Source organism: Bubalus bubalis, chromosome 2, assembly GCF_019923935.1.
Source record: "Bubalus bubalis isolate 160015118507 breed Murrah chromosome 2, NDDB_SH_1, whole genome shotgun sequence".
Classification (NCBI taxonomy): Eukaryota; Metazoa; Chordata; class Mammalia; order Artiodactyla; family Bovidae; genus Bubalus; species Bubalus bubalis.
Window position 1 is genome coordinate 40624708 of NC_059158.1, and position 27675 is coordinate 40652382.

The following is a 27675-nucleotide window of genomic DNA, read 5'->3' on the forward strand; positions in this document are numbered from 1 at the left end:
GCTCTTGATGACCCCTCCTTGGCCTTGGCCTTGGCCTGGGTGGGTTTTCCTCTGTGAACAATGAGGGTGTTGAACTAGATGTCTCCAGGCTTTCATCTAGTGCTGAACTTCCCATCCATTTTCTAACCTCCATTAGACTATATACTCCTTTTTGCATAAATGAAATAAACCTCAAGTGCTTTTCACAGTGCTTTGCACACGGCAAGGTGCCCTATACACATGAGCAATGAAGAATCACGAATCACGTGACTTGTTTGTGTCCACAGTATCTGCACAGAGGAGGTGCTCGCAAGTGTTTACCAACATTCTCTGAGGCTGCCTTCCGTCCTCCTGTTGATCCTGTGCCTGCCCTACAGAAAGCTCGTCCCCCATGCTTACAGGCATCAGCACGAACAGCCCGAGAAAAGGAGACTTTAGGTTCGGGGTTACGCAAATCCATGGCAGAAAAATCAGCAGTGGAGGAGGAAATACACTATTTATTTACAGTTCTTTCACTTTATCCACAATTTCCCATACAAACATAAAAACTAAAAAAATAAAACCACCACTTGGGAACACAAGTGTCTTTCTTTAATTAGTCCGGTCGAGGGAGGACCACAGCCCTCTCACTCTGTGAAGGAGGCTACTGAGGCACACGGACAGGGAGCAGGAGAGGGCTGGAAAGAATGCCTGAGAAACGGCTCCCGGTGAGAAATGTAAGATGCCGGCGCCGTGGGCGCCACTGGGAGACTCAGGGCCTCCCCGACAGGGGACAGAGCCCGGCTTCCCCAGAGGGTGCCGGCTGCCTGCCGCCTCCCCCTCCACCTCTTCGCTGCTGAACACCCAGCATCCAACACAGGTCAGCCGTCTGGTGAGCTGCGTGGGGCGTGATGGTGACAGTGGAGGGGACAACAAATGCCTCTCTCTGGGAAGAGCCCCAGGGCCCAGGAACACACAGGAAACCCCTCTCCCTTGGCACTGACAGTCAGTCACAGCTTATCTTGAATACCATGCTGCCTTGTAAAAAACGTGAAAACCAAAGCCCTCCCCCAATTCCAGGGGAAAGGCAGGGGGCCAGAAACCTGCAGAGGGGCTTCTGCCTCTGCAGCCCTGTCCCTGGGGGCCGGGGGAGCAGCTGCGGTGAAGAGAGGGGAGCTCTGACTGCTGAAGACGGGGAAGGAACAGGGCAAATGCGCCACGGGGGCCTGGGCCTGGGGGGCGGGAGGCGGGGAGGAAAAACTCGGAGACACTGATGCTCATCAGAGCAGCTCCAGCTGTCGGCTGTGCTCACTCTGGCCAACTCCGTTCACTTCCCTCACAGGAGGTGCGCCTAGGAACCAACCTGGAGGTGCCACCTGCCTGGCAACTTCATCTGTGCTAGTGACCTAGATTGCTTTCACATGTTGATGCACGTTATAAATATAAAAATCATATCTGCTACAAAGAAGACATATTTATACATCTTTACCCATATACATAATAACACAATTTACACATAATAATATCTTGGAGTGGGTCATCATGGAAAAAGTTGGGGGGTTCGGAGAGGTGATAAGCCCCTTTTCCCTCCCCTGACCTGATCCTTCTTAAGGGATGCGTGTATACTTGGTCACTGGGGCCCTTCCCAGATGGCTGTTTGACGGGGCTGGTCCAGACACATTTGGACATTCGGACGTGTAACTAAATGCTGATGGGTGTGTACACCCACATACACACACAGACGCCGGCACATGTACAGACATCTGTGTGAGAAAAGGAAAAATAAAATTCCTAGCCCTTGGGTGTCGGTCTCTCCCCAGAGTTATAAGCATCAGTGCCTCCTCTGACTGAGAACAAAGCTCCTAGGAAGTTGCCCCTCACTGGCTCAGACTTGGGCAGAAGGGGAAGGGCTAGGAGTTAGGGGTAGAGGGGAGGGGACAGGAGTCTTTTGCAAACATAAGGCATTTTTGACCTATGATCAAATCAAACTATGTCACAAAAAAAGCAACGGTGTCAGTTGGGGCTGGGAGGCAAGAGACAGCCAGTCCACGTAGGGCAATGTGAGTTGAGACCCTGAGCCTTCCCCTTCTTCCCTCTGGTTTCTTTTAAAGGGGCAGACAACCCTGTACCTCCTTTTCTGTCCTCTCCCAGAGCTGAGCCCATCCACGTGTCATGGAATACTGATAGCGGTCCAGGAGACCCGTCCAGAGACATGGAGTGGTGGACAGGCACGCCAGAAAGTTAAGACCTGGGCGGCGGATGTGAGCTTTTTACAGCAGGAGTGGTTCCTGGCCAGAGTCCACGGCTCGCACAGTGGCCACAGTGATCAGATTGCCATCAGAGATGGGGGGCGGTCTGGGTCCCCCTGGGGAGACAGCACCTATCGGCGGTAGTGATTGGGGGCGTCGGCGAACATGTACTTGAGTCTATAGGCCTCGGCGAGGAGCAGACCAATCTCTTCGTTGCCCCAGTGTATCGTAGGTAGGTTTTGCAGCAGCATGAGGAGACCCTGGAATGCAAGAAAGGACTTTTATCATTTGATCACTGTGGGACTACTGACCAAGGGACCCGCAGGCCGTGGAATGGAGCCCCTCCTGGGTCACACATCCCCAGGGCCTGGCCTCCCTCCTCCCATGCGGCACACTGCCCTTGGCCCTAGTTCTCCTTCAGGAAGCCTTGAAAAGCCTCTGCTGAGTCTCTGATCCACTAACACCTGCCTCTTCAGAAATATTATAAATAGAGGATGACAACAATAAATAAGCATCTTTAAAGGAGAAAAATAATCACTCATCCAAATATACCTCTCTTAATTTCAAAGTATTCCTGTCTTTTTTTCATATGCACATTTCTTAAATAGCTGTAATCATAATTATGATTTTACATGCTTTTTAATCATCCTTTTTTACTGTAATTTTTGTGTTTTTACGCACAGCCTTCAAAAAATGATTATTCTCAATGTTAGTACTCCATCCTGTGGCTATACTCTAATTTACTAAAACAGTTCCCTTTTATTAGATACTTCATTTATTTCCTTTAAGAAGAAAAAAAAAACCTTCATGGGGAAGACTGCTACGAACCTTTTTGCATTGGACAGTCTTTCTCCTAATCCCAATGTTTGCTTGTTAATCACTGTATTTATCCTCTGCTCTGTTCCCCAAAGACTGTCCTCAACCAACCTATCCAGCTTATTTCCCACTACTCCCAAGGTATGAGCCTCATCCAGCCAGGTCCACTTCAGCCACATTTACCTGTGCCTCCAGGGTTTAATTTAGGTGGTTCTTCTTGCTTGGAACACCTCCTCTTTTGCTCCTCTACCTATCTAAATCCTATTGAGTTCTCAAAGCCCAGCTCCCTCAATCAGCTCCACAGAGATGGCCTATTACAGAGGATATTAGAATAAAGAGTGAATGTGAAATCTTAGGTTATCTCTATAATTTAGTTGCCCTTGCCTCTGCTGCCACTTTGTGTTCTTTCTCCGCCTCTTTCTGAACTGGATCTTATTTTTCTGATTATAAAAGAAACAGTGGCAAGACAAAACCCAGAAAGAGACTGACAGATTTGATACAGTTTTGAAACCTCATTATATCAAGGCACAAAAACAAGGCTAAAATACAAGAAAACTGACTACAGGAAAATATTGATAACATTTGTAAAAGACAAAAGGTTAACATTTACAATAAAAAGGAAGTACCTAAAAATCAGTAAGAAGAAAAGGAAAACCACTAAATGGAAAAAAAAAAAAAAAACAGGTGCAAACAGGTAATGTACAAGATGCCAAAGGCCCATCAACATGCTGTAACCCTGCCACTGGCCAATGCGTGCCCTCTAGCAATGTTTCATAGTTCTTAGTGAAGAGATCTTGCGTATCTTTTACAACATTTCTTCCTTTAGTAACAGAAGTTTAGCTGGGCACAGAGATACTTGGGAACATCACTGCTGTGTATGGCCAGTATGATAAGTTCTGGCCAATCTGGGGGGGGGAAGTGTAACTCCTGGGTTCTGCCCTAAACTACTCCTCCCCTTCCTAGAAAATGGTGATGAATAGAGGAGTTTGAAGCAGTCCTCTTAGACCCTAAGAATAAAGCTGTGTGTTGAAGATGGCAGAGCAACAAGAGAGAAGAAATCCGAGTCCTTGCCACCCTGGAGCCATGTTAGCTCTGGACTCTTACACTCAGCCTCTTAATGGAAGAGAAGCAAACAACTACTTTGTTTTAAGCCACTGTTATTTTCTGGCCTTGGTTTCAGGAGACAAGTTTATATCATCTTAACAAACTCAGGCCACATCTGTCAAAACCAGAGATGCAGGGACTTCCCTGGCAGCCCAGTGGTTAGACTCAGTGCTTACACTTCCAGGGCCTGGGTTCCAGCCCTGGTTGGGGAACTAAGATCCTGTAAGCTGCACAGTGTGGCAAAAAAAAAAAAAAAAAAAAAAACACCCAAACAACACCCCTCTCCCACAAAACAGAACAAAAAAACAAAGGGGAAAAAAATAAGCACACATGGTCACTGATCCAGCAACTTAACTTCTTAGTACTTCTTGGGAAACATTTGCACTCCTGTACAAGGGTCAGCACCGCACCACTGCTTCAAAAATGGGGAAAAGGACATGAAGGAGGTGCCTGTCAGTACCGGGAACTTAGAGAAAACAACTGTCCAAATTACAAAATACAAGCAGCCACCTATAAAAAGAAGCAGGACTACATGTGTCAAGGTACAAAGATATCAAAGACATTTTTAGGGGCGAAACTAAGCAAGTTACAGAAAAAGTTATGATCCCACTTAGGTAAAAGAGAAAACACAACTATATGTTTGTATATGCATGTATGTATGTAAAATTTTTAAAAGGCTAGGTGGTGAAACTGTTAACACTGGTTACCTTTGGGGATTCGAGAACTTTTGCTTTCTCTCATAATATTTCTCTTCATTTTCAATTATTACAATAAAGTCTTTGTATATTACTTATGTTACAGAACATTTTCCCCCTAGTAATACACATTTTCCTGGACATTTGTTTACTCTGTTGAAAGTAATAGAGCACAAAGTAAACCACCCTTAACTTCATAATCAAGAGGAAGCTACTTTTAAACATTTTGGCATATTTCCTTCAAGTCCTTTTTCTGCACGTTTTTACAAAGATGAAACATTTTCTCTAAATACTTTTGAAACTGTTTAGCACTTAACATAAGCATTTCGTCTAATATTAAAAACTCCTTTTAGACATTTTCAATGGTCAAAGAATTTTCTATGATGCAGAAGTATCCTAATTTACTCAGTATCTTCCTGTTTTGAGCATTTAATCATTTCTGGTTTTTCACTATAATAAAATTATAATGAACAGCCTTGTGCATAAAGCCGTATTTTAGATTATTTCCTTGGGCTAAATTCCTAGGAATGAAATTACTGTGTCAAAGGGCATGAACACTTTAAAGGTACCTAAGACTCATCCAGAAAAAAATGCTCATGTCCCTGGATCTCTACCAGGGCTTAATACTCTCATTCAACAAACTTGGCTAATTGTAAACACTGTCCCTGGATTTCCAAGCCCGAGAATCGAACTGAAAGCCACAAGTCAAGGGAATTCCCTGGCAGTCCAGTGGTGAGGACTTTATGCTTTAGCTGTTGAGTGCACAGTTCGATCCCTAATCAGAGACCTGATCAGATAGAGCAAGCTGCACAGTGTGACCAAAAAAAAAAACAACAAAAAACAAAGATAAATCTGTAAAATGGAATACCCTGCACTCAAGTTATTAAGGCTTTCAGTTTTTGTATGAGCATGTATTCATGTAATGTGTGAAAAATACAAAAATGGGAAAAATTATACACATCTACGCATTCTGACATTATGGAACATCTACTATATTTTGTACCAATGATAAAAAGAGGTCACAAAAACAACATATTTCACAACATCATATGAAAAACCTGAACAGGACTTCCCTGGTGGTGCAGTGGATGATGAGAATCTGCCTGCCAGTGCCGGGGACATGGGTTTGATCCCTGTTCCAGAAAGAGATTCCACATGCTGTGGAGCCAACTAAACCTGAACGCCACAAGTACTGAAGGCTGCACGCTCTAGGACCCGCGAGCCACAAGTGATGGGCCCCTGAGCTGCAACTGCTGAAGCCCTGCGCCTAGAGCCTGCGCTCTGCAGCAAGAGAAGACACCACAATCAGAAGCCTACGCACAGCAACTAGAGAGCTGCCCCCGCTCTCCACAACTAGAGCCGCGAGTGTGGCAACGAAGACCCAGCATAGCCAAAAATGAATAAATGAAATACAGTGGTGTGTATGTGTCAAATAAGTAAATAAATAAAAACCTTAAAAAAAAAAAAGGAAGGAAAATCCAAACAAACTTTATGGCCAACCCAATATATGGAATATTTCCATTAAGGGTTACGTACAGACAATATGTATTTATTCACATAAATGTGCATGGCAAAATGTCTGGAAGGAGATATATCAGTATGGTAAGATTTCAAGTACCTTCTTTTTTCTTATTGGTATTTTCTAATTTTTCTATAACGGTTTCTGTTAGTCGCTCAGTCATGTCTGACTCTTTGCGACCCTGTGGATTCCACCAGGAGGACCCCACCACGCTTTGTCCATGGAATTCTCCAAGTGAGAACAATGGAGTGGGTATCCATGCCCTTCTCCAGGGGATCTTCCTGACCCCAGGATCAAACCTGGGTCTCCCGCACTGCAGGCAGATTCTATAATGGTTACATACACTTGAAAAACTCATAAGCAAAAACAACCAACAGTTGATGTGTCTAGAAGAGAATATTTTTTCCTAGGAGAGAATCTACCTGTAATTTCCAGTTTTTCTAGTCTTGCTAGAAACCTTCCTTGCTAGAAACCTGAAATAATTCTACCCTTGAACATGTCAGCTTCCTACTACCTCTCCCACCAACAGTTGAGGCTTAGGTGGGAGGAACCATTCTGCCACCTGGTGGCCGTACCCAGGAACTGCACCTCCCACACACAGCGCTGTGAAAATGGGAACCCTGTCCATGCTTTGGCAAATCAGGGATAAAGAAGTAGAAACTGAATTATTACGGGTGGGAAAAGATGCTGTCAATTACAAATCAGGTACGTCAATCAAGGGGATATAGAAGATACACTGGTGAGGTGGGAAACAACTGAATATGTGTTACAAAGCCAGCTCATGGGAGTACTAAGCATTAATACACAGTCAGGTGAAACACTGCAGGTGTGAGAAGATAGCTTATGGGGCAAGCAGCTGAGAGTGATTCCAAGTGAACGAGAAGAGGCAATGGCTCTCAGAGAAGACAAGCTCGAAATGGCTGAAAAATATTGAGAATCCAGATTCCAAAGGAAAAAGAAGAGGAAGAATGAGTCATGTGTGAGGGGGTCGGGGGAAGACAACAATTAGACAAGGGGGCCGAAGGAGAAGGGGTAGCGGGTAATAAGCAAAGTCCTTGGCAGGGAAACTCATTAGAGAATGTTCAACAGATGGAAGAATTGAAGAACAAGAGGGGGACCATCAAGGATAATCACCATCGTGGTGGTAATTACCATTTATTGAGCACTTGCTACTCACCAAATGGGGGTCTTCACATGTACTCTAGCACATTTAAGCCCCATATCAACTCTACGAGGCACATCTTCTTATGCCCACTTCACATACGGAAAAAAGTAAGGGTGAGGAGTTAAGGAACTTGCATAGGATCACAGAGTAGTGCTGGGCTAGGATTTGAACCTGGGATATGCAGGTCAGGAAGCAACGGTTAGAACTGGACATGGAACAACAGACTGGTTCCAAATAGGAAAAGGAGTACGTCAAGGCTGTATATTGTCACCCTGCTTATTTAACTTCTATGCAGAGTACATCATGAGAAACGCTGGGCTGGAAGAAGCACAAGCTGCAATCAAGACTGCCGGGAGAAATATCAATAACCTCAGATATGCAGATGACACCACCCTTACGGCAGAAAGTGAAGAGGAACTCAAAAGCCTCTTGATGAAAGTGAAAGTGGAGAGTGAAAAAGTTGGCTTAAAGCTCAACATTCAGAAAACGAAGATCATGGCATCTGGTCCCATCACTTCATGGGAAACAGATGGGGAAACAGTGTCAGACTTTATTTTTTTGGGCTCCAAAATCACTGCAGATGGTGACTGCAGCCATGAAAATAAAAGACGCTTACTCCTTGGAAGGAAAGTTATGACCAACCTAGATAGCATATTCAAAAGCAGAGACATTACTTTGCCAACAAAGGTCCGTCTAGTCAAGGCTATGGTTTTTCCAGTGGTCATGTACGGATGTGAGAGTTGGACTGTGAAGAAAGCTGAGTGCCGAAGAATTGATGCTTTTGAACTGTGGTGCTGGAGAAGACTCTTGAGAGTCCCTTGGACTGCAAGGAGATCCAACCAGTCCATTCTGAAGGAGATCAGCCCTGGGATTTCTTTGGAAGGAATGATGCTAAAGCTGAAACTCCAGTACTTTGGCCACCTCATGTGAAGAGTTGACTCATTGGAAAAGACTCTGATGCTGGGAGGGATTGGGGGCAGGAGAAGGAGGGGACGACAGAGGATGAGATGGCTGGATGGCATCACCGACTCGATGGAAATGAGTCTGAGTGAACTCCGGGAATTGGTGATGGACAGGGAGGCCTGGAGTGCTGCGATTCACGGGGTCACAAAGAGTCGGACACGACTGAGCAACTGATCTGAACTGAAAAATACTCTCCTAGTCACACAAGTTTTCTGTGTGTGTGCACGTGCTCAGGGTTCTTTACTTCTCACTGTGAAAAACCACATCTGAGGAACTGAAACCCCAGAAGGTAACCATGACAAAAACATATTAGGTGCTTTTTTTTTTCCTTTTTCTGAAAATGGTGACTCAAAGGCAGACTTGTAGACTTGAAGCTCGTAAGGAGACAGAAGCAACATGCAGCCTCTGAAGGGAATTGTTATAATTATTGCCTAAAAAAGTATACAACTATTGTCAAGGACATAAGACAAAGCACTACTTTAAAACTAGGATGACTGAACAGTTGGGTGAAAAACAGGTGAAACAGAAAAGGGAAACGGACTTAAGAATAATCTGAGTTGGGACAAGGATCCATCAGTCCTGGATGCGTCTGTTACCTGAATATCTTGAATCACAGGGTTTCCTGTTTTACCTTCCACAATGCCTTTGCTGAAATCTCAAATCAGCATTCTTACAGAAGTAACAGCTATCATTTTGTTAGGATTCAAAATTTCATTCCAGAAGCCATCAGGATTGTGAATAAATGCCAGGCCTTTCATTTTACCATCATCAGGTTTCTCTACACACTTGACTCCCAGTTTTTCAAACATTTTACAAGCCCCATGAACGTCAGGAACAGCAATTTCAATGTGACCAAATCCCTGAGGGTCTGAATCACCACTATGGTAACTCTGGTCCCAGTGTCTTCAGCGCTCCAATTGTGTGTCAGTTCAAGGGCAGCTTTTCCAGAGATGGCCCATGATGCAGCTTTTATTTTTGGCCACACCATGTAGCATGTGGATCTTCCCCAACCAGGGATCAAAACCCATGCCTCCAGCAGTGGAAGTGTGGAATCTTTACCACTGGACCACCAAGGAAGTCCTTTCCCTTATCTTCTGGGTGTCGTTTTTACCTTCCTAAGCCAAAGCAGTGAACATTTCCTAGTGGGAAAACCTAATTCTGGGAGTAGTCTCATTCTAAGAATTCTAGCACAAAAATCTAATGACTTCTTAGGATCCCTGCTGCTGCTGCCAAGTCGCTTTAGTCGTGTCTGACTCTGTGCGACCCCAGAGACTGCAGCCCACCAGGCTCCTCTGTCCCTGGGATTCTCCAGGCAAGAACACTGGAGTGGGTTGCCATCTCCTTCTCCAATGCATGAAAGTGAAAAGTGAAAGTGAAGTCGCTCAGTCGTGTCCAACTCGTAGCAACCCCATGGACTGCAGCCCACCAGGCTCCTCCGTCCATGGGATTCTCCAGGCAAGAGTACTGGAGTGGGGTGCCACTGCCTTCTCCGTAGGATCCCTAATTCGCAGGAAATCCTCCCTGCTGGGATCTGGGTCACAGTAGCAGCTGAGGGTGGCCATGTCGGTGAGGCTGCCAGATGCAGGCTGTGGTTCTGCCGAGGCCGCACTGCTGTATCGAGGTCCCTAGGAATGCTGCAGCCACCCACACTCATGCGGCTCCCTAAGTAAGTGTTCTGAAACAAATCCCTCTTGTTTTGAGAACCAGTGAAACAATTCCCTTGGTCTCAATAAAAACTTCCAAAGACATGTCCTTGTTATGTAAACTTTTTCAGCGTCACACTTATTCATAGGTTTCCCGGCGTCAAAAGTACCTAGGACATTTAGTACAAGACTCCCCCTATCGGACGTTTAGTACAGGACTCCGCCTAAAGGACGTTTAGTAGAAGACCCCCCCATAGGACGTTTAGTACAAGACTCCCCCTAGAGAAAGTCAAGTCCCGCTCCGATGTTTGCTTTGTTTCCATGTCGAGGAATCGTGTCCTTTCTCACACCCGCCTGCTCTGGGGGGAACATCTTTAGTTGCCAGGGTACTAAAATCTGGGCACTTTCTGGGGATGATTCAAACTGGCAATTTATTGGATGTCTCTGAAAGTGGGGCCTATGTTTGGGCAATGTTCCACAATCCCACCCTTGAATTCCCACAGAAGTGGTGGGTGGATGCCATCTGGTTCAAGGGCTTTATTTACTCTTTTTTTTCTTATTTTTTTTATTTTTAAACTTTACATAATTGTATTAGTTTTGCCAAATATCAAAATGAATCCACCACAGGTATACATGTGTTCCCCATCCTGAACCCTCCTCCCTCCTCCCTCCCCATACCATCCCTCTGGGTCGTCCCAGTGCACCAGCCCCAAGCATCCAGTATCGTGCATCGAACCTGGTTTATTTACTCTTAGTTGGGGTATCCAGGCCTGGAACAGCTCACGGGCTTAGCACTATTTCATTTAACAACTCTGACCTGTCTCCTGCAAAAGTCACTTTCAGGGTGGGAATCTCTCCAAGGTTTTCTTCTATAAGATGAAAGCAAAGGATTGAGACCAGCTGCTCCTCTGGTTTAAGAGTCATCAGCAGGTCCCATCAACTCCTCTGCCAGTTCCCTTTTTATGTATTTAAAGGAATTCTGGTTATTAGTCTTGGAGCTCCCTGCACGGGGCTTCTGAAGATCACTTCTGAGCCATCTGAGGGCTTGTCGGCACCTGCCCTGACATCTCTGTGGGGTCCCGTGCTCTCCTGGACTCCCAGAGATGCTGCTTTTCCCCAAGGGGAATTTTTAGGTTACTCTCTGACTTGCATTAAATAATGTATCTAGGAAATCATTACCTCCATAATAACGGAGGAGGGGGAGGAGGATGTCAACAGCTCCAGTGGCCCAGGAGGTCCCTGGCCAGGCCCTGAGGGAGCGGCAGGACGCACAGTCCATGCCCAGAGCCCAGCTTCTGGGTCTCCACCATTAGAGTCAACCCAGTACTTGACTCCCCCAGGTGACCTTGGCTTAGTCACTTCATCTCAGGTGTGACTAGGCACACACTGAAGTCATACTCACCATGACTCAGTTTCCCCATTTGTGAAATAGGGGTAGTTATTACAACTTTTCTTGTGGGATGGTTGCAATGAGCTAACACAGAGAAGCACTCAGGATACTGCCTGCTACATTAAAAGTGCTGTGAAGTCTCTATTATTAGATTGAACCTTATTAAACCAATACTTGACTGTGTGACCTATAGACAATTTCATAAAATGCAACTGGACATTATCATCATTATTCTATTCAGCCAGCCCAGGCTGAGGGCCAGAATCGCTGAAGGCCCTTTTACCAGGAAAGGGCCTTGGCCCAGCTCTGCCGGAAGCCCCAGTTTCAAGCGGCCCACAGCCCAGAAGACCGGGCCATTCTGCCCCTACGGCCCCTGTGCACGGACACGCCTGAGGTTCCCTTGCTCAAAGGTCTCTGCAAGGAAGCCTCTTGGAGTGTCCTCCTGTGTCCATTTTCAGTCCTCCACCCCAGGCAGCGTGACCCCAGACTACTGCTCGGCCAGGGAGAAGTGGGTGTCCTTCCCTCTGGGGGCTCACCATGGCTGGGTAGGCCAGTGACGCCCTTTGCCCCTGCACCCTCTGAACACCTCCTCTCCAGCCCCATTTGGTCATCCAGCTTGGTCTTACCCAGGATTAGCCTATCAGGGTTTACTCAGGTAAGTTAAAAGTCACTAAAAGACTTGGGTTCCTGAAGCTATCTTCATTTCACCACTTCCCAGACTCAGAGTACACTGCAGGAACTAATAATATTAGGGTTAATAAGCTCACTGCTTTGAAGGCCACAGGCTAAGTATACTATTCTGACAGCTTCAAGTGCAGCAATTTGTATAATCCTCATTAACAGCTCTAGAAGGTAAGTACTCTCATCCCATTTTACAGGTAAGAAAACTTACAGGGCCAAGTTAGTCAGATGAAGGTTGCAGACCTAGAAAAATGGCAGAGCTAGGATTTGACCCCAGGCAGACGTCCCAGAGACTGTGGCTTAACCACTGGACTATTGTGCATAGTCCCCAACTTTAGAAAGGGGTGGGGTCGCTGGTTCCCCTGATATGTGCTCCACTGGCTCCCTTTACAGCTGGCTCCCCTTCCCTGCTCTTCAAGGGTGATAAATGCCTGGTCTGCTGAAACTGCCACAAACTCATTTATTTCTGCAGCTACTTCACCTGATTCTTCTTTGGGCAGTGTGGGCCGTCTTTCTCTGCAGAGGTCATGGGCCCATATCTCGCAACACCACACCATGTTCTCCTGCCCTTACTGTGTCTCCTAAGGGACGCCACTGGCCTACCCAAGCACAGCCAGGCGCCCTTCTTCTTTCATTATTCATAGAATTATAGATCTGTGGAGTTGCGGGGAACTCTGCAGATTATTGTTTAATCACCACTCCGTTTTGTCTCAAGGAAAGAGGGGAGATTCCTCTACTGAGGAGGACCAGCTGAGGTGTTAATGAGTCAACAAAAAGCCCATTGTCATTCTGTGGGTTACTGCAGAAAGGCCTCAGATCCATCAGATAATCGAATGTGCTGCCCAGCACAGAACATCTCCATGTCTAACATAGTTTTAAAGTCTCAGACTATGGTCCTATACTGTCGATGTTGTGAATTGCTACGCACCATTCCAGGAGTCACCTCCACTCCCCCTGAGCTAATCTGGGAAGTGCTTCTATCGCATGTGACAAGGCCCTCTGAGTCTGGCTCATGATAAACCAAATTAGACTGCGGGCTCCCATAGCTGCGGCACTTCAGCCACAGTATTGAAGCTGACAGCTCACCCAGCGGGTGCCCAGCCCAGCCCATTCATCCCGGGGGCCACACATGCTTCTAGCTGGCAAAAGGCTCAGCGCTTTGCCCGCCACCCTGGCACCTACCCGCAGAGGCCCACTCCTCCCTTTCTCTCCCAAAGCCCTTCCTTGGGCAAGTCGGGTCCTGTCTTTCTACCTATTTGCGGGGCAAGTTTCTTGTGCTTTAACCACCTAACACCAATTACAGAGTGGGCTTGCCTGGGGGTCACGTGGAGAGGCTGCTGTTCCTGAGAACGCCCACGTATTAGTTAGAACTTAGAAAAATACCCAACCTTCTCTGGCTTCCCCGCCCCCTCGCATTTTTAAAAGGAATATATGCCCATTAAAACAAAAACACCCCCAAACCCCTCAGTTCAGCAACGTACAAAGCAGAAAAACAAAAGCCCACTGCCGCCGCCCCGAGAGATTATGACTGTCAAGTGCCCCCGGCCCTCCTCTCCGCAGACGGCAGAGCCCTGCAGCCTCTCCCCTCAGTCCCCACGCCCCGTCCCCCGCTCCTGGGCCCCCGCAGCAGCTGGCGGGCTTCCACCACCTCTTCGGTCTTCCTCGCATCCCTGCCTCGGGCTCCAGGACACTACACTCCCACTGATCACCCCCTCTCTCTCCTTGCCCGACCACCTCTCCTCCTTGACCTCCCATGGGGGGGGTGCGCCGGGGCTCAGGCCCAGCTCTCGTGTCTCCTCTGTTCACTCCCGCCTCCTCTGGATTTCATCCAGGGGCCCGGCTTCAAGGACCATCTAGCCAGAGGCTCCTAAACATACATGTCCAGTCCGGATTCCTGTCTCTTTCAAGCCCAGACTCACAGGATTTATCTCCCTACTCTATCTCTCCATTTGGATGTCTAACGGTGTTTAAAATTCATCATGCCCCAAAACGAACTCCTGATCTTCCTCCACAAACCGGTTCATCCTATAGCCTTCTTGCAAACTGTGGAATCACCCTGACTCATCCCTTTGGTATACTCTATATCTGATTTCTCAGAAATTCCTGTTGGCTCTGCTTACAAAGTGCATCCAAGACCTGGCCACTTGTCACATCTCCACTCCCCCATCCAGGGCCAGGCCACCCTTGTGTAGCCTCCGGGGTGGGCCCCAGCATCCGCTGGCCCTACCTCAAGTCCACACTAGTGGGGTCCCCTGAAACTGTAAGTCAGATGATGCCCCTCTTCTGCACAAGACCCTCTCCTGGATCCTCTTCCACTCGGAGTAAAAGCCAAAGTCCTGACTCTGGCTACAAGGGGCCATGACCTGAGTCCCCTGTGACTTCTCGGGCCTCTTTCTAACTCTTTCCTTGGGCCACTCTGCTCCAGGTAACACTGACCACCATCATGGTTCCACAGACAGCTCTGGCACACTGCAACCTTACTGCCTCTGCATGGCTGCTCCTGCTGCCTGGACACTCTCCCCGCGGATCCCCAGATGTCCACGTGGCTCCCTCACCTTCTCCCAGCCTTTGCTCATGTGACCTTCTCAGTGAGCCTATCCTGACTACTTTATTTGAAACTGCAACCTGTCCCTTCCCTACCACCTAGTAATCCTTTTTTCCTTTAAAAAAAAAAAAGTATCCACCTTAAAAAAAAATTTATCATCCTCTAATATTCTTTTTAATTTACACTGGTTTTGTTTACTATGTCTCTCCCCAACTAGAACTTAAGCTCTACAAGAATAGAGCTCTCTGTTCTACTTTCTATATGTCTTACTCCCTCAGTGGCGCTGAGCCCACTGCAGGCATTCAATAAATGCTTGTCAGCGAATGACAGGAAGGCCTCTTAGACCTGCCCAGGTGCTCTGCAGCCCTTCTGGTGCTAAGACCCTTTCACACTGAAGAACTCTGGGCCCCCAGAGCTTCCTGCTACCTGGGAGGGGCACCCTCTTCTGAACATCCCCTCACCTTTGCTCTTCCCAGCCAGGTACCTGCTGGGGCACCTTCTCCTTGCACAGCCCCACGAGCGGGATAACGCCCACTCTGACCCTCATCCCCAGCACAGGCTGAGCTCAGGCCTCTCACCTGAAAGTCCTCCTCATCCAGGATCTCTTTCCTCCACTTGATCAAGAAAGCTGCACACACGTAGAGATGAAAGTGGGAGAACCCTTCTGGTTCAGACTGGGAAGGGGGTAAAAAACCAGAAAGAGTTAGGTCTCCAAGCCCTGATGAGAAGCTGGCTCCAGCCCTCTCAGACCCATCCTTCTGTGCGGGGGGCAAGCAGAGCAGCACCCCCTCCATGGCTGGGTGCACTGAGGCCCTGCCCTCGAGGACAAGGCAGACACAGAGGCAGAAAGGAGGTGGGGAGGGCTTCCGAGCGGGTGCGGCAGGCAGGGAGCCGGGTGCAGCAGGCAGGGAGCTGAGTGCCTCAGGGACAGCCTGGCATGTGTGTTTGTTGGGGGGGAGGTCTTCCCATACCTGGTACGTGTCCCACAGGCGGATGGTGCAGCGCAGGGGAAGCTCCCGCATCAGCAGGTTGTTCATCCAACGGAAGGCAAACTGTAGGTATTCCACCTCGTACCTCCTGAAGTGATTATGTACCTGCTCTAAAACAGAAAGGGTCATTGGCCCCCTGAGCGCAACCTAGGGGATCAGACCCTGACTCACATAAACCAAAAAGGCAGTTTCTGTTTCCTTTTTTAATTTGTTTATATAGCTGTGTTGGATCTTCACTGCGTCATATGGGATCTTTCGTCGTGGCACTTAGGCTTGGTTGCTCTGTGGCATGAGGGATCTTAGTTCCCTGACCAGGGATTGAACCCATGTCCCTTGCATTCCAAGGCGGATTCTTAACCGTTGGACCACCAGGGGAGTCCCAGTTTCCATTTCTTTTCAGCTCCTCCCCCTGGGGAAGCCAAACCTGCACCTGACTGTCTGGTGTTGGATCCCACCACCTCATAGCACCGCTGCTTGGTTAGCTCAGCCCTGCACGTAGGAGAACTATTTGAACATCCCACAGTGACGTTCTGGGGGCCTCTCTTCCTTTGCAGGGTTGCTCGAGCCACCAAGCGAGGGAGACATAAGGCTCACTTGGCTGCCTGACCTTGTTACGCATCACAGAAGGAGACGCGATGGAAAAGAACTGTGTGGGTCACCTTGGCCATCCTCCCACCGGTGAGGATTCCTCTTCAGCATCTCTGACAGATGGCAGCCAGCAGGGACTTAAACAGCCGGGGAAAGAGGTTCACCGACTCCACTCAAGGGCAGCCTCTTCCACTGATTAAGTGATTCACCGGAAAGTGCTTCACCACATTCAACAGACACCAGCTCCCCCCACAACTCCCACCCGTGGCGTGGGTGTGGTGTTCTGGAGCAACCCAAACACACCTGCCCCCTGTTCCATACGGCAGCCCTTCAGATACTGCTTGATAAGATTTGTTTTGTTTTTTTTTTTAAATCACTATCCTCCTCAGTTTCCTAATCTATAAATGGGGATACTTATTCAAACCTCAGTCAGTCTGGGGGCGAATAAAATGAGAAAATAAAAGTGTCTACAACAGCACCCTCATGTGGAAAATATTACAGCTTTTGAGACAGTAACTATCAATAATGGTTCTATCTAGGGAGCAGAACTTAAAGAAGGGGAAGGATTTTTACTTTTGGGGTTTTTTTGGAATTGTCTAAATTTTTGTAGTGAGTATTACTTCTATAATTCAAAGCACTAAGACATATACATTTAAAAATACACTATATCCTAACATACTATGCCTTTTTTTTATCAGAAAATTTTGATGGCAGAAGAGGGGGAAAAAAGGCTGGACCAGACAGTGGCAGCAACTAGAGCACGGGCCCTCGGGGAGCCGGCCCCCGTCAGACAGCTCAGCACTCGCCTGTCCCAGGAGCCAAGCGAGGGAGGCAGGAGCGCGGGGTGTGGGCTCGGCACACGGTGCTGACCGCTGGGCCAGGCAATGAGGCAGAGAGCTAAAAGCATTCCCCATGCAATGCATGGGGAAAAAGCAGCAAATAATCAAATAAACTCCAGGGACTGAAACCCTAAGTTGTAAAAGGGAGCTGGAGTGAGTGGAACAAATTAGGGAAGGTTTTCAAGGGAAGAGAATCTGCGAAAGGAGAAAGATATGCAATCTCCATATGAGGGGTGGGGGGAGGGAGGGACGAGGAATGCGCTGGTAAAGCAGGAAAATCCATGATGGAAAAACAGTTAATGGGACTTATTAGTTGTGTCGCAACTGATAGAATTAACTGGTGCTGGACATTCCACTTAACAGAAGACCTTGCTGTTAGACCTGTGTGCGATCTTCATGAAACTTAATCTCAACTTCTCTCCCCGGGCCTCAGGTTCCTCATTAGTCAACAGCAGGGCTTCCTGACTTGCCTTCAGTTCTAACACTCCAGGATCCCACGGTGGGGCCAAAGACTTACTGCAGGGCTCCTGTTCCTCAAAGACATTCTGCTTCAGGAGGCCACGACTCCTGTTCCCCACCTAGATGGGTCACAGGGAGCTATGGGATGTCCTGCTGGGCTATCAGGCACACCTGAGGACCCTGCATCGAGCCCAGAAATCCTGAGTCACATCACAGCGGGAAGGACACAGTCAGACTACAGACTTGATGCTAAAAGCAACGGAGAACACAGGTGGGTTTGGGGCAGAAGCGGGATGTGACCGGAACAGAGCTCTGGAAAGACGGAGGTGTGTGACAGATGTGTGCAAGAGAGACGAGGATGGAGGGGGCGAGTGCTTCTAGGAGGAAGCTGCAGAAACTCAAGCATGGCTGGACCAGAGCTGTGGCTAGGGCCATGAAGAACAAAAGGGTGAATTTGAGGAGAGATGCTGAAGGAGGATTGGCAGAACCTGGTGACCGGAAACAAAGGCGAGAAAAGAATGTGACCTAACAGCAGAGTTCTCGCCTCACCTTCCCGATGAGATGTGGAAGGATGTCAGCATTGCCAACAGCACCGAATGAACTGGAAGGGGTCATGGCCAGGACAGGGGCCGAGGAGACACCCCCCACCCACCCCGCACCAGCATAATCACACTCTGTGTGATTCACACTTGTGTCAGAATCCCACTGCTAGAGTGTTCTTCCTCTGAACCTACCATCAATCCGACTGACAAGCTCTTCCAGCGCCTTGACCTTCTTCTGGATCCCTGGTTGCGCAAAGGTGTAGTTATCCTGCAAATGACACAGAACTCAGGCCGAGCAGGGAATGTCACACCATCGGGCCACCCCTCCCCCATGGTCACTGAAACATGTTTCAAAGCAGAAGGTGTTTCTCCAAAGCTGCTGCCAGTATTGTGGGGAACAAAGGAATCTCACAGAACAGCAGAGTGTGGGGGAAAGGCATGTGCTTTGGAGGCAAACTGCATGGCTGGGAGCACAGCAGAATGGGGGGACAGGGCCTAATGAGAAAGGCAGAGCAACATGGGGACTCCCCTAGACTCCAGGGGACATTAGACCATTGCCGGTTTTTTTTTTTTTTGCTGCACAGCACAACTTGCAGGATTTAGTTCCCCAACTAGGGATCAAACCCGTGTCCTCACGAGTGAAAACACAGAGTCCTAACCACTGCGCTGCCAGGGAAGTCGTCTAGGATCACTGCCTTTTGAAAGCTGTAAAACTAACGAACGAAGTAAAGATGGATGGACCAAAAGGGGAGGAGCCATGCTGGGGCCGGAGTCGGGAGGCTGTCTGATCCAGAAGAGCAACAAGGAACCCAAAGGGAGCCCCAAGCAGGGCATCCCGAAAGGGCAGAGTCGCTCACCTGGATCCCATCCAGCAGTTTGCTCATGCACCAAAAGCTGTCGGCTTCTATGCTTCGCAGCATGTCCTGAGACAAATTGGTCACATCAAAGTTCTCCACATCCTCTTCTGTAAAACAAAAGGTGAAGAAAGTCCAGAGGTTTTCTCTAAAAAAATGGATAGAGAAAGACAGAGTCTAGTATCTTCAATGGGGTCCTTAAGGCCCAGAGGGAGCCAGGCTCATGTGAGGCCAAGGAGCAGGGGCCTGCCCGCCACCGTCCCCTTGCCAGGTAGGCAGGCGTGTCCCAGGAAGGCGCTCGAGAATCTCATGACAACACTGCACAGGCCATTCCTCACACCGGGTGGGCTGGGTCCAACACATCTTTCTCTTCCACTGCATTTTTCATTTAGTTTGAGGAAAAAAAACAAAAAAACTTCAGGCTTCATGTTCAATGAGCTATATCCAGCCCCCTGGAGACAGTCTGGAAAAATTCTTTCATTTCAGAAATTCAGTAAACTAACACACTCACTCTTACAGGCAGTGAGAACAGCTGGGATCAGGGAGCCCCCACAGGTCCTTTTAAAGACAGAATCCCCCTGTTCTGACCAGGCAGACCCAGGGCCTCACGCCTCAGAAGTGAGGATGAGTTGTGTGAAGGAAGATGGCCCAAACCCATGAAAGCTTCCAGGATTTCATCTCAACCAAGCTGGCAGTTATCAAGCTGGGTTCTGCAAAAACCTCCATCCTATAGGATACTCAAGTAAAAAAGGTTCCATGGACAAACACAGCAGAGAAACGCTGCATTATATATCCTCATCTTGGAGATTCATAAAAGGAGTCGAGAAGTTATTAGGAATTCTGCATTAAGAAAATCTCCTTCATCTGGCTTACTCAGCACTTCCCCAGTTTCTTTAGCCTTGGCACCTCTTTTAAAGAGGCCTGCCTATGAGCGAGTCTTGGAAACCCCACACTAAGTGACAAGAGTGAGAGGTTGTCCAACTGGTCTGAGGTGCAAGAAGGAAGAACACAGGAGTCTTCTAGAAGAAGGAATGTATGATGTTTCCTTCCTGCGGGAAACAAGGTGGACAAGACAGGCCACCTCAAGCCACAGGCCCCTTGCATGCCCATGAGAGGCCACACACGGAGATGTTCGGGCCCTTGCGCTCTGTGTCAAAGGCAGCTTCTCTCCTTGGAGCCCTGTTTGAAAACAGCATGTTCACTGCAGACCCTGGTGCCGCAGAGACACAGGTATATGACAGAATGTATTCAGAATCCAGACCTTTCCTTTATGAGAATTATCACTCTTTCGAGACTTACAACTGGACCTTCTCAGGATGTTGTGGAACAACTCTCCGATTCTCATCCTATATAACAGTGTTTTTCTAATGGACCTCAAGGGCTGTAAAAACCCTTTTGGGGAGGGCGGGGTGCTTTGTCAGAAGAGCTATGAACTGGCAACAGTGTAAAAACCCCACAGTTAATACAAGTAAAGCGTCGACAACAGACCCTGGCACACGGTAGGCATGATACAGTTAATTTTAGGTGAGGTTTATTAGGAATTTGTAATGACATGGGGAAGCATGTCACAGCGTTGAGGGAGAGGAGTAAAGTACAAAGTTATTTATGGTTTACTATCAACTACTGTACATACAATATTTATGTGTTTGTATAAGCACAGAGGAAAAACAAAATATATCACAAGGGTTTACAGTGCTTATTCCCAAGGTAGTAGGGATAAAGAATTTTTATTTTCTTTAAGCCTTACTATTCAAAATTTCTACAGTAAGTATAACTTTTAGTCAAGAAAAAATGCACATGATTCTAGCAAAAAGGAGCTACCATGGACTACACCTGCCTTTTACTACCAGAAAGAGAACAAGATTTTGTAAAACACTAAGCCTGCAGAAATGAAGACTTCAGATAATATATAAAGGTCTACTTGAGAAACCACACAAAAAAATCCTTCCACGAAATACCATCTTTCTTTTTTTTCTAACTTAACCATTTATGTAGTGGGTGTTTTGCCAGAGTGGGGGGTGGCCAGATGTATACTATTAATTTAATCAAGTGATACTGGGCTCCAAGACCCAGCTCAGAATCTTCCTTTTTCTTTTTGCTTCATCTTACATTTCTAAGATCCTTCTGTGTTGCTGTTCAGACCTCCAGTTCACTGACCCACACAGGCCATCACCTCTTTACCTATCTGTTCCCCACCAAGGATGGATACCCAGGGGCCCCCAACACCCACTACCACAAATAATGGCTGGAGGAACCACACGAGAACTGCTGTGGGCCAAAGGACCTAATCACGGGTACCAGCAGACCACTCTCCAGGAGCAGACTCCCAGCAGTACGCTATGGAACCACGTGGACTCTCCCCTTTAGTGAGTGTGGTGGATCACACTAACCAGTCTGGGCAGTAGCTTCCCTTCCTCTGAAAGAAAAAAAAAAAATGAAGCCCATAAGGAAGGCTCGAGATAAAAGCTCTCCCACTATTTGTACGTGTTTCACAAATGAAGATCCCGAGCTCCACAATAATCTGAAGGGTCTTGTCCTACCTGAGCATTTCGGAACACTGCAGCAGAAATGTCACTGGGAATGGGAACCACATACACCAGAGTAACTGGGAGAGAGCGCCAGGCTCCCTGAGTACGATGGGGAGCAGGCTGCCACATGAGCCCTGGTGACCTGTGGCCTTTTTGTCAGACAGAACAGTCAGCGGTCAGGAGCACAGCCTCTGAAGCCGGATTGTGAGGCTAAAATCCTGGCCCTGTTACAAGCTCTGTGACTCTGGGCAAATGACTTTACTTCCTGAGCCTCAACGCCTCCTCTCTGAAGGAGGTAACATCCTACCACCAGTGGGGCACACTGTAAGGATTAAACAAGTCAATACATGAAAAGTACGAACAGTGCCTGGGATAAAATAAGCATTACACAAATGTTAAGTATTACTGTTATTAAAGCCTCTGTTATTTTAGATCTCTACTATTTGCAGCCAAACCTAACCTAATTCCAAACGTACCTTAAAAATAAAAGACAAATTTCAAAGCTTTCCATTTCTACCTCTGGCTCTTAAGGAAGAAAATCGAACAACATGAGGTTCAAGTTGATAAGAACCTGCTCTCAGTAACTGTGCCAGTTCCCAACCTTAGCTGTCCTCGGGAGAAGGGGGGTCAACAGAGGACGCTGAACCCTCTCTTGGGGCCTCGCGAATTGGGAGCTGTCCTTTGCCCATGTTCTGCCCTCATGCCCCGCCTGCCTGTTAGCTCTTGGCTTTCACAGACAGTAGGGGAGCTCACCAGCACTTCAGAGAGTGGGAGGAGGGTTTAGTTCTAGTGCTCTGCCTGCTGGGATGATAAAATTCACACATTCAGTCAAAAACTGTGAGCTAAGTGCACCAGCAAAAAGCAGCAGAGAAAGGGAGGCCCACATGCTCTCGGGAAGGGCTTCATTCAGCATCAACAGTCTGTTCAGAAGGATCATTAAACATCCCACTTGAGAAAATTCAACATATAATTGAAGCTGGAATGGGAAGCCATGCCAGCAATGCCGTCTCAGATGAGGGCAGCATCTCTGGTTGTCATTATGGAGCATTCAGCAGCCAGGACTCGGACTGGAGGGAATGATATTTTTAAGGGATATTTTATGGCTGTTTTAAGAGGCAAAGCATCCAAAAAGAGGAAACCCAACAGCTCTTTATAAAAATCGAATTGCCCACTCTAGGCTTGACAAGAACATGCTGTCAAGCCTAGCGTTATTACCCGATAAATGTACCCGAGTGGTGGCCCCAGTCAAGTGTTCATTTTTCTTAGAACTCCAGATCTCGGGCCTAAAACTAGCCTCTCCTGTGCCTCAAACACTCCCCAACAGCTTCGGGAAGAACTGGTTTTACTAAAACTGGAAAGAGTAACTTGTCCACTCAGTGCTCGAGGCATTTCCCAGAAAGCATCTGTGATCGCAGGGCAACTGCTAGATTTTGTGATCTGTTGGGTAGGAATCAACCAGCCCAACCCGCAGACACAAGAAGATTCAAGGCATCAGACTACAGACAGCCTTTCTATTTTCCAAAGCCTCTGGCTTACCTGATTCCTGTCTGTTTTTTTTAACTGGACTCATGAGAAGAGCTTACATAATATTTTCTGACCACAAAAGTAAACTGCTTGAGAAAAGGAAAAAAATAAATCTTTTCAGCCATACATCTAAAGAACCTCATAAAACAGGAATTAAATCTTTCATCCAGAAAAACACAGTTTTAAGAAGAGTTCCAAGGAATTCATCCGATCACCTGAATGTAATAATTTTAAAGGGGTTCAGTGCTATAGAAACTTGTTGGGTATTACTCATCTGGCATTTTCCAGGCAAGTATCTGTGACAAGGCCACCAGAGCCAAGTATGGACAAGGCGGAGGGACCCCTTGGTTAAACCCAGCAAAGTCAAACCACTTGACAAAGAAAGGACAGTGAGGAGAGGGAAGAGGTTTCTACAGAGCAGAAACCCACAGGAGCGGGTGGGTCTGTTTCAGGAGAACCCTGTTCCAGACTGTGAGAGGAGAAACGCTATTTCCAAGACAGAGAAGCAGCTGACGACAGAGCCCTCCCCAACACAGTGCCGGTCAATCAACGCAGAACCATCTCTGGCCATCCACTGCTCAGCATGGGGCACCTGGCTAAAACGAACTTTAAAAACCAACACACCACCAAACCGACTCCACTTTTCTGAGGTTCTTGTATTACTTCTACTTTTATTTAATGAACACTAATGGCTGCTGCTTATTTAACTTATATGCAGAGTACATTATGAGAAACGCTGGGCTGGAAGAAGCACAAGCTGGAATCAAGATTGCCGGGAGAAATATCAATAACCTCAGATATGCAGATGACTCCACCCTTATGGCAGAAAGTGAAGAGAAGAGGAGAGTGAAAAAGTTGGCTTAAAGCTCAACATTCAGAAAATGAAGATCATGGCATCTGGTCCCATCACTTCATGGGAAACAGATGGGGAAACAGTGGAAACACTGTCAGACTTTATTTTTTGGGGTTCCAAAATCACTGCAGATGGTGACTGTAGCCATGAAATTAAAAGACGCTTATTCCTTGGAAGGAAAGTTATGACCAACCTAGACAGCATATTCAAAAGCAGAGACATTACTTTGCCAACAAAGGTCCGTCTAGTCAAGGCTATGGTTTTTCCAGTAGTCATGTATGGATGTGAGAGTTGGACTGTGAAGAAAGCTGAGTGCCAAAGAATTGATGCTTTTGAACTGTGGTGTTGGAGAAGACTCTTGAGAGTCCCTTGGACTGCAAGGAGATCCAACCAGCCCATTCTAAAGGAGATCAGCCCTGGGTGTTCTTTGGAAGGAATGATGCTAAAGCTGAAACTCCAGTACTTTGGCCACCTCATGTGAAGAGCTGACTCTGGAAAAGACTCTGATGCTGGGAGGGATTAGGGGCAGGAGGAGAAGGGGACGACAGAGGATGAGATGGCTGGATGGCATCACCGACTCGATGGACGTGAGTTTGAGTGAACTCCGGGAGATGGTGATGGACAGGAGGCCTGGCGTGCTGTGATTCATAGGGTCGCAAAGAGTCGGACACGACTAAGCGACTAAACTGAACTGAACTGAATTGAATTGAATGGCTGCTGGTTAAATCAGCCTCTTGGTGCCTGGATTACAGGAACCCAAACTGTATGAGTATTTGTGTTAGAGGGGCAAGGGAGGGGGCAGGTCCAGCACACACTTCGCCTTCATCTTCTAGGACCTGCCCAAAGACCACCCACAGAGCCAGCAGCACGTCCCCGACACTCTTGTATGCCAACAGGCCCTGGGAAGTCCAGGGCTTGGACTGGTGGTGAGCTGCCCACAGGTTCCTCATCTAGGCTCAAACATCTTGACTATGTTGGCTACCTCAATTTCTCCTGTCACAGTGTCTCATTTATGCTTCGGTCAGATAAGAGAGACAGCAAGTGCACATGTCACTGGCTCACCGCCAGGGAGATGGCAAGCCACAGCTTGCCCTTGGAGAGCTTACCTCTACATGGGAGGAAATCCAGCCCTGGACATCCCACCAAACGCTCACACTGCTCTCAACTGCCCACTGAAAGTAACCCTGCTCAGCACTCTGACTAGGCGTCTCCACATATGTCTGTTGCTGGAAAGAGCCTCAAATATTCCTCAAATTTCTTAGCATGTACGAGGCTCCTTTTCTATGAAGATGGGGCCAGGAGGCACCTTGAGGAAAGGGGTAAAGTGCCAGACAGGGTGAGGGCTAAAAATTCAGCATTAGCCCCACTCCCCAGTTTCCTCCAAACCCAGAGCAGGAGAATGAAAGGTGGAATATTCTTATTCTAATGACTCAATTTATATAAAGTTTAGAGACAGGCAAACTAACTGAGGTGTCAGAAGTCAGTAAAACATCCATAGTTACCCTTGTGTGGGTGAGAAGGACTATATGCTTTTATTTTCTGTGAATAAACATCTAGAAGTGATAGGCAGGGATTTCTGTCCACTTTGTTTATGGTCGTATCCCCTGTGACTAGAGCAGTGCCTGGTACGGTGTAAGAATCAGAAAGTAACTGCTGAATAAGTGATGGTGCTCCATCTCTATCCCTTCCGAAAAAGAGACAAGGAAGAACTTTTGGCTAAATCAACACAGTATCAAAATGCTGTGATTCACTGCCCTCCAGTGGCCAAGGCCAGCAAAGCTGTACTATTTCCTGAATATTTTCATTCTCTCATTCATTCAGTGCTAAAGCATCTGCCTGCCAATGCAGGAGACACTAGAGATGCGGGTTTGATCCCCGGGTTGGGAAGATCCCCTGGAGTAGGCAATAGCAACTCGCTCCAGTATTCCTCCCTGGAAATTCCATGGACAGAGAAGCCTGGCAGGTTGTAGTCCATTGGGCTGCAGAGAGTCAGCACTCACTCTTCATCTAGACACATGTGGAATTTATGGACACCAAAATGAAAGCACTGGGAATGTTAAGATGTTTCAAATAGTCTCTGGCCTCAAAGAATCATAAAACCAGTGGCAGATGGCAGGACGGAAACATACAGTAGTTGGTCCGTCAAAGGGGAAATGCATAGTTATGGAAAGAGTGCCACTGGGTGGTGGTGGGAGGAGGGAGGGAGGAGGTCTCAGGGCAGGCTTCCAGGAGGAAGGGGAGCCGTAAGGAATGCACATGGATTAGCCCAGGGATAAAGAAGTGGTACAGGACCAGGCTTTAGGTTAAAGACTTCAGTTTTGGATTTCTGCCTTTAAGAGGTGAGGCAGAAGCAGAGGACACAGGGCCTTGCACAACAAGCTACAGAATGTGGACTTTTTTTGTCTGTGCTGTGTGGCTTGTGGGGATCTTGGTTCCCTGACCAGGGACTGAACCCAGGTCATGGCAGTTAAAGCCTAGAGTCCTAACCACTAGGCCACCAGGGAACTCCCGGGAATCTGGACATTTTAAACTGTAGGTGATGAGATGCTAGTGAAGGGATTTAAGCAGGGGGGCTGAACAGGCAGGTCTGTGTTTAAATGGTGTGAAAGATGGTTTTGAAGGGGATAAAAACCAGAGATGGGAAAACATACTTGGCCATTTCAGCAATCCAGGCCTGAGCTAGAGTAGTCATAGGAGGAATGGAGAGAGAAAGTGATTCAAGAAATAGTTAGAACACGAAACCATTAGAGCTTGTAACTGATCAGATATGAAAGAATGAGAAAAAAGAATTATTAATACAAACAAGTCTTAGCATTTCTGGGCTTCCCAGGCAGTGCTAGCAGTGAAGAACCTGTCTGCCAATTCAGGAGACATGAGAAATGCGTGTTTGGTCCCTGGGTGTGGAAGATCCCCTGGAGTAGGAAATGGCAACCCACTCCAGTATTCTTGCCTGGAAAATTCCAAGGATTGAGTTTGGCAGGCTACAGTCCATGGGGTTGCAGAGTCGGACACGACTGACTATGTACGCACACACGTAGCATTTCTGACTTAAGAGACAGGAAACGGTGGTGACTGAGAGAAAAGGGTGGCTGGGCACAGGGAGAAGAGGAATTAGTCAAACACTGAGTGTGAGGAGCCAAAGGATAGCAAAGATGTTGTTGTCCATAAATAGCTACTACCACTTCCTCCTCAATGAAATGACCCTTAAGGGTACTGGTCACCTGGGATACAGACTGTGTTTTCCAGGCTCACTTGCCAATGGGAAACGCCGCTAAGTCTAAATTCAGATGAGAGATTCAAAACCAAGTGTTATGTACTTGGGAAGTGTCTTCCAATGGAAAGAGTATGTCTTTCTTCTGTTCCCTCTCCATATTGGCTTGCATATAGATGTGATGGCTAGAGAACAAGCAGCTATCTTGGATCATGAGTAGGAAAACACACGCTGAGAATGGCAGGACAACAGAGAGAGGCTGAATCCCTGATCTCATGGAGCCTTGGACTGCTTACCTCCTGACTTTTAATGCGGGAGAAATAAACTTTTCTCTCTTGCTTACAGTACTGGTACCTGTACTAAAGTATAATAAAGTAGCCAAGCTAATCCTAATCGGTCATTTATGACATGTCATTGTTGTTCAGTCACTAAGTCATGTCTCTTTGTGACCACATGAACTATATGGCACACCAGGCTTCCTTATTTCCCAGAGTTTGCTCAAACTCATGTCCATTGAGTGAGTGATGCCATCCAACTTTCTCATCTTCTGCCGCCCCCTT

At 47.4% G+C, this 27675-nt stretch overlaps 1 protein-coding gene across 2 annotated transcripts in view; it reads right to left on the minus strand.

Annotated features, from left to right (window-relative positions):
• Nucleotides 1-456: 456 nt before the first annotated feature.
• Nucleotides 457-27675, minus strand: part of TBC1D22B (TBC1 domain family member 22B) — a 71600-nt gene continuing 44381 nt past the window's right edge. For both annotated transcript variants that reach the window (XM_006079831.4, XM_025270687.3), the window contains exons 9-13: nucleotides 19003-19109; nucleotides 18338-18413; nucleotides 15700-15827; nucleotides 15307-15402; nucleotides 457-2467 (exon numbers count right to left, since the gene is read on the minus strand). In XM_006079831.4, the coding sequence (XP_006079893.1) occupies nucleotides 2339-2467; nucleotides 15307-15402; nucleotides 15700-15827; nucleotides 18338-18413; nucleotides 19003-19109 (536 nt within the window). In that variant the 3' untranslated portion in view covers nucleotides 457-2338. The remainder of the gene's footprint in view (nucleotides 2468-15306; nucleotides 15403-15699; nucleotides 15828-18337; nucleotides 18414-19002; nucleotides 19110-27675) is intronic.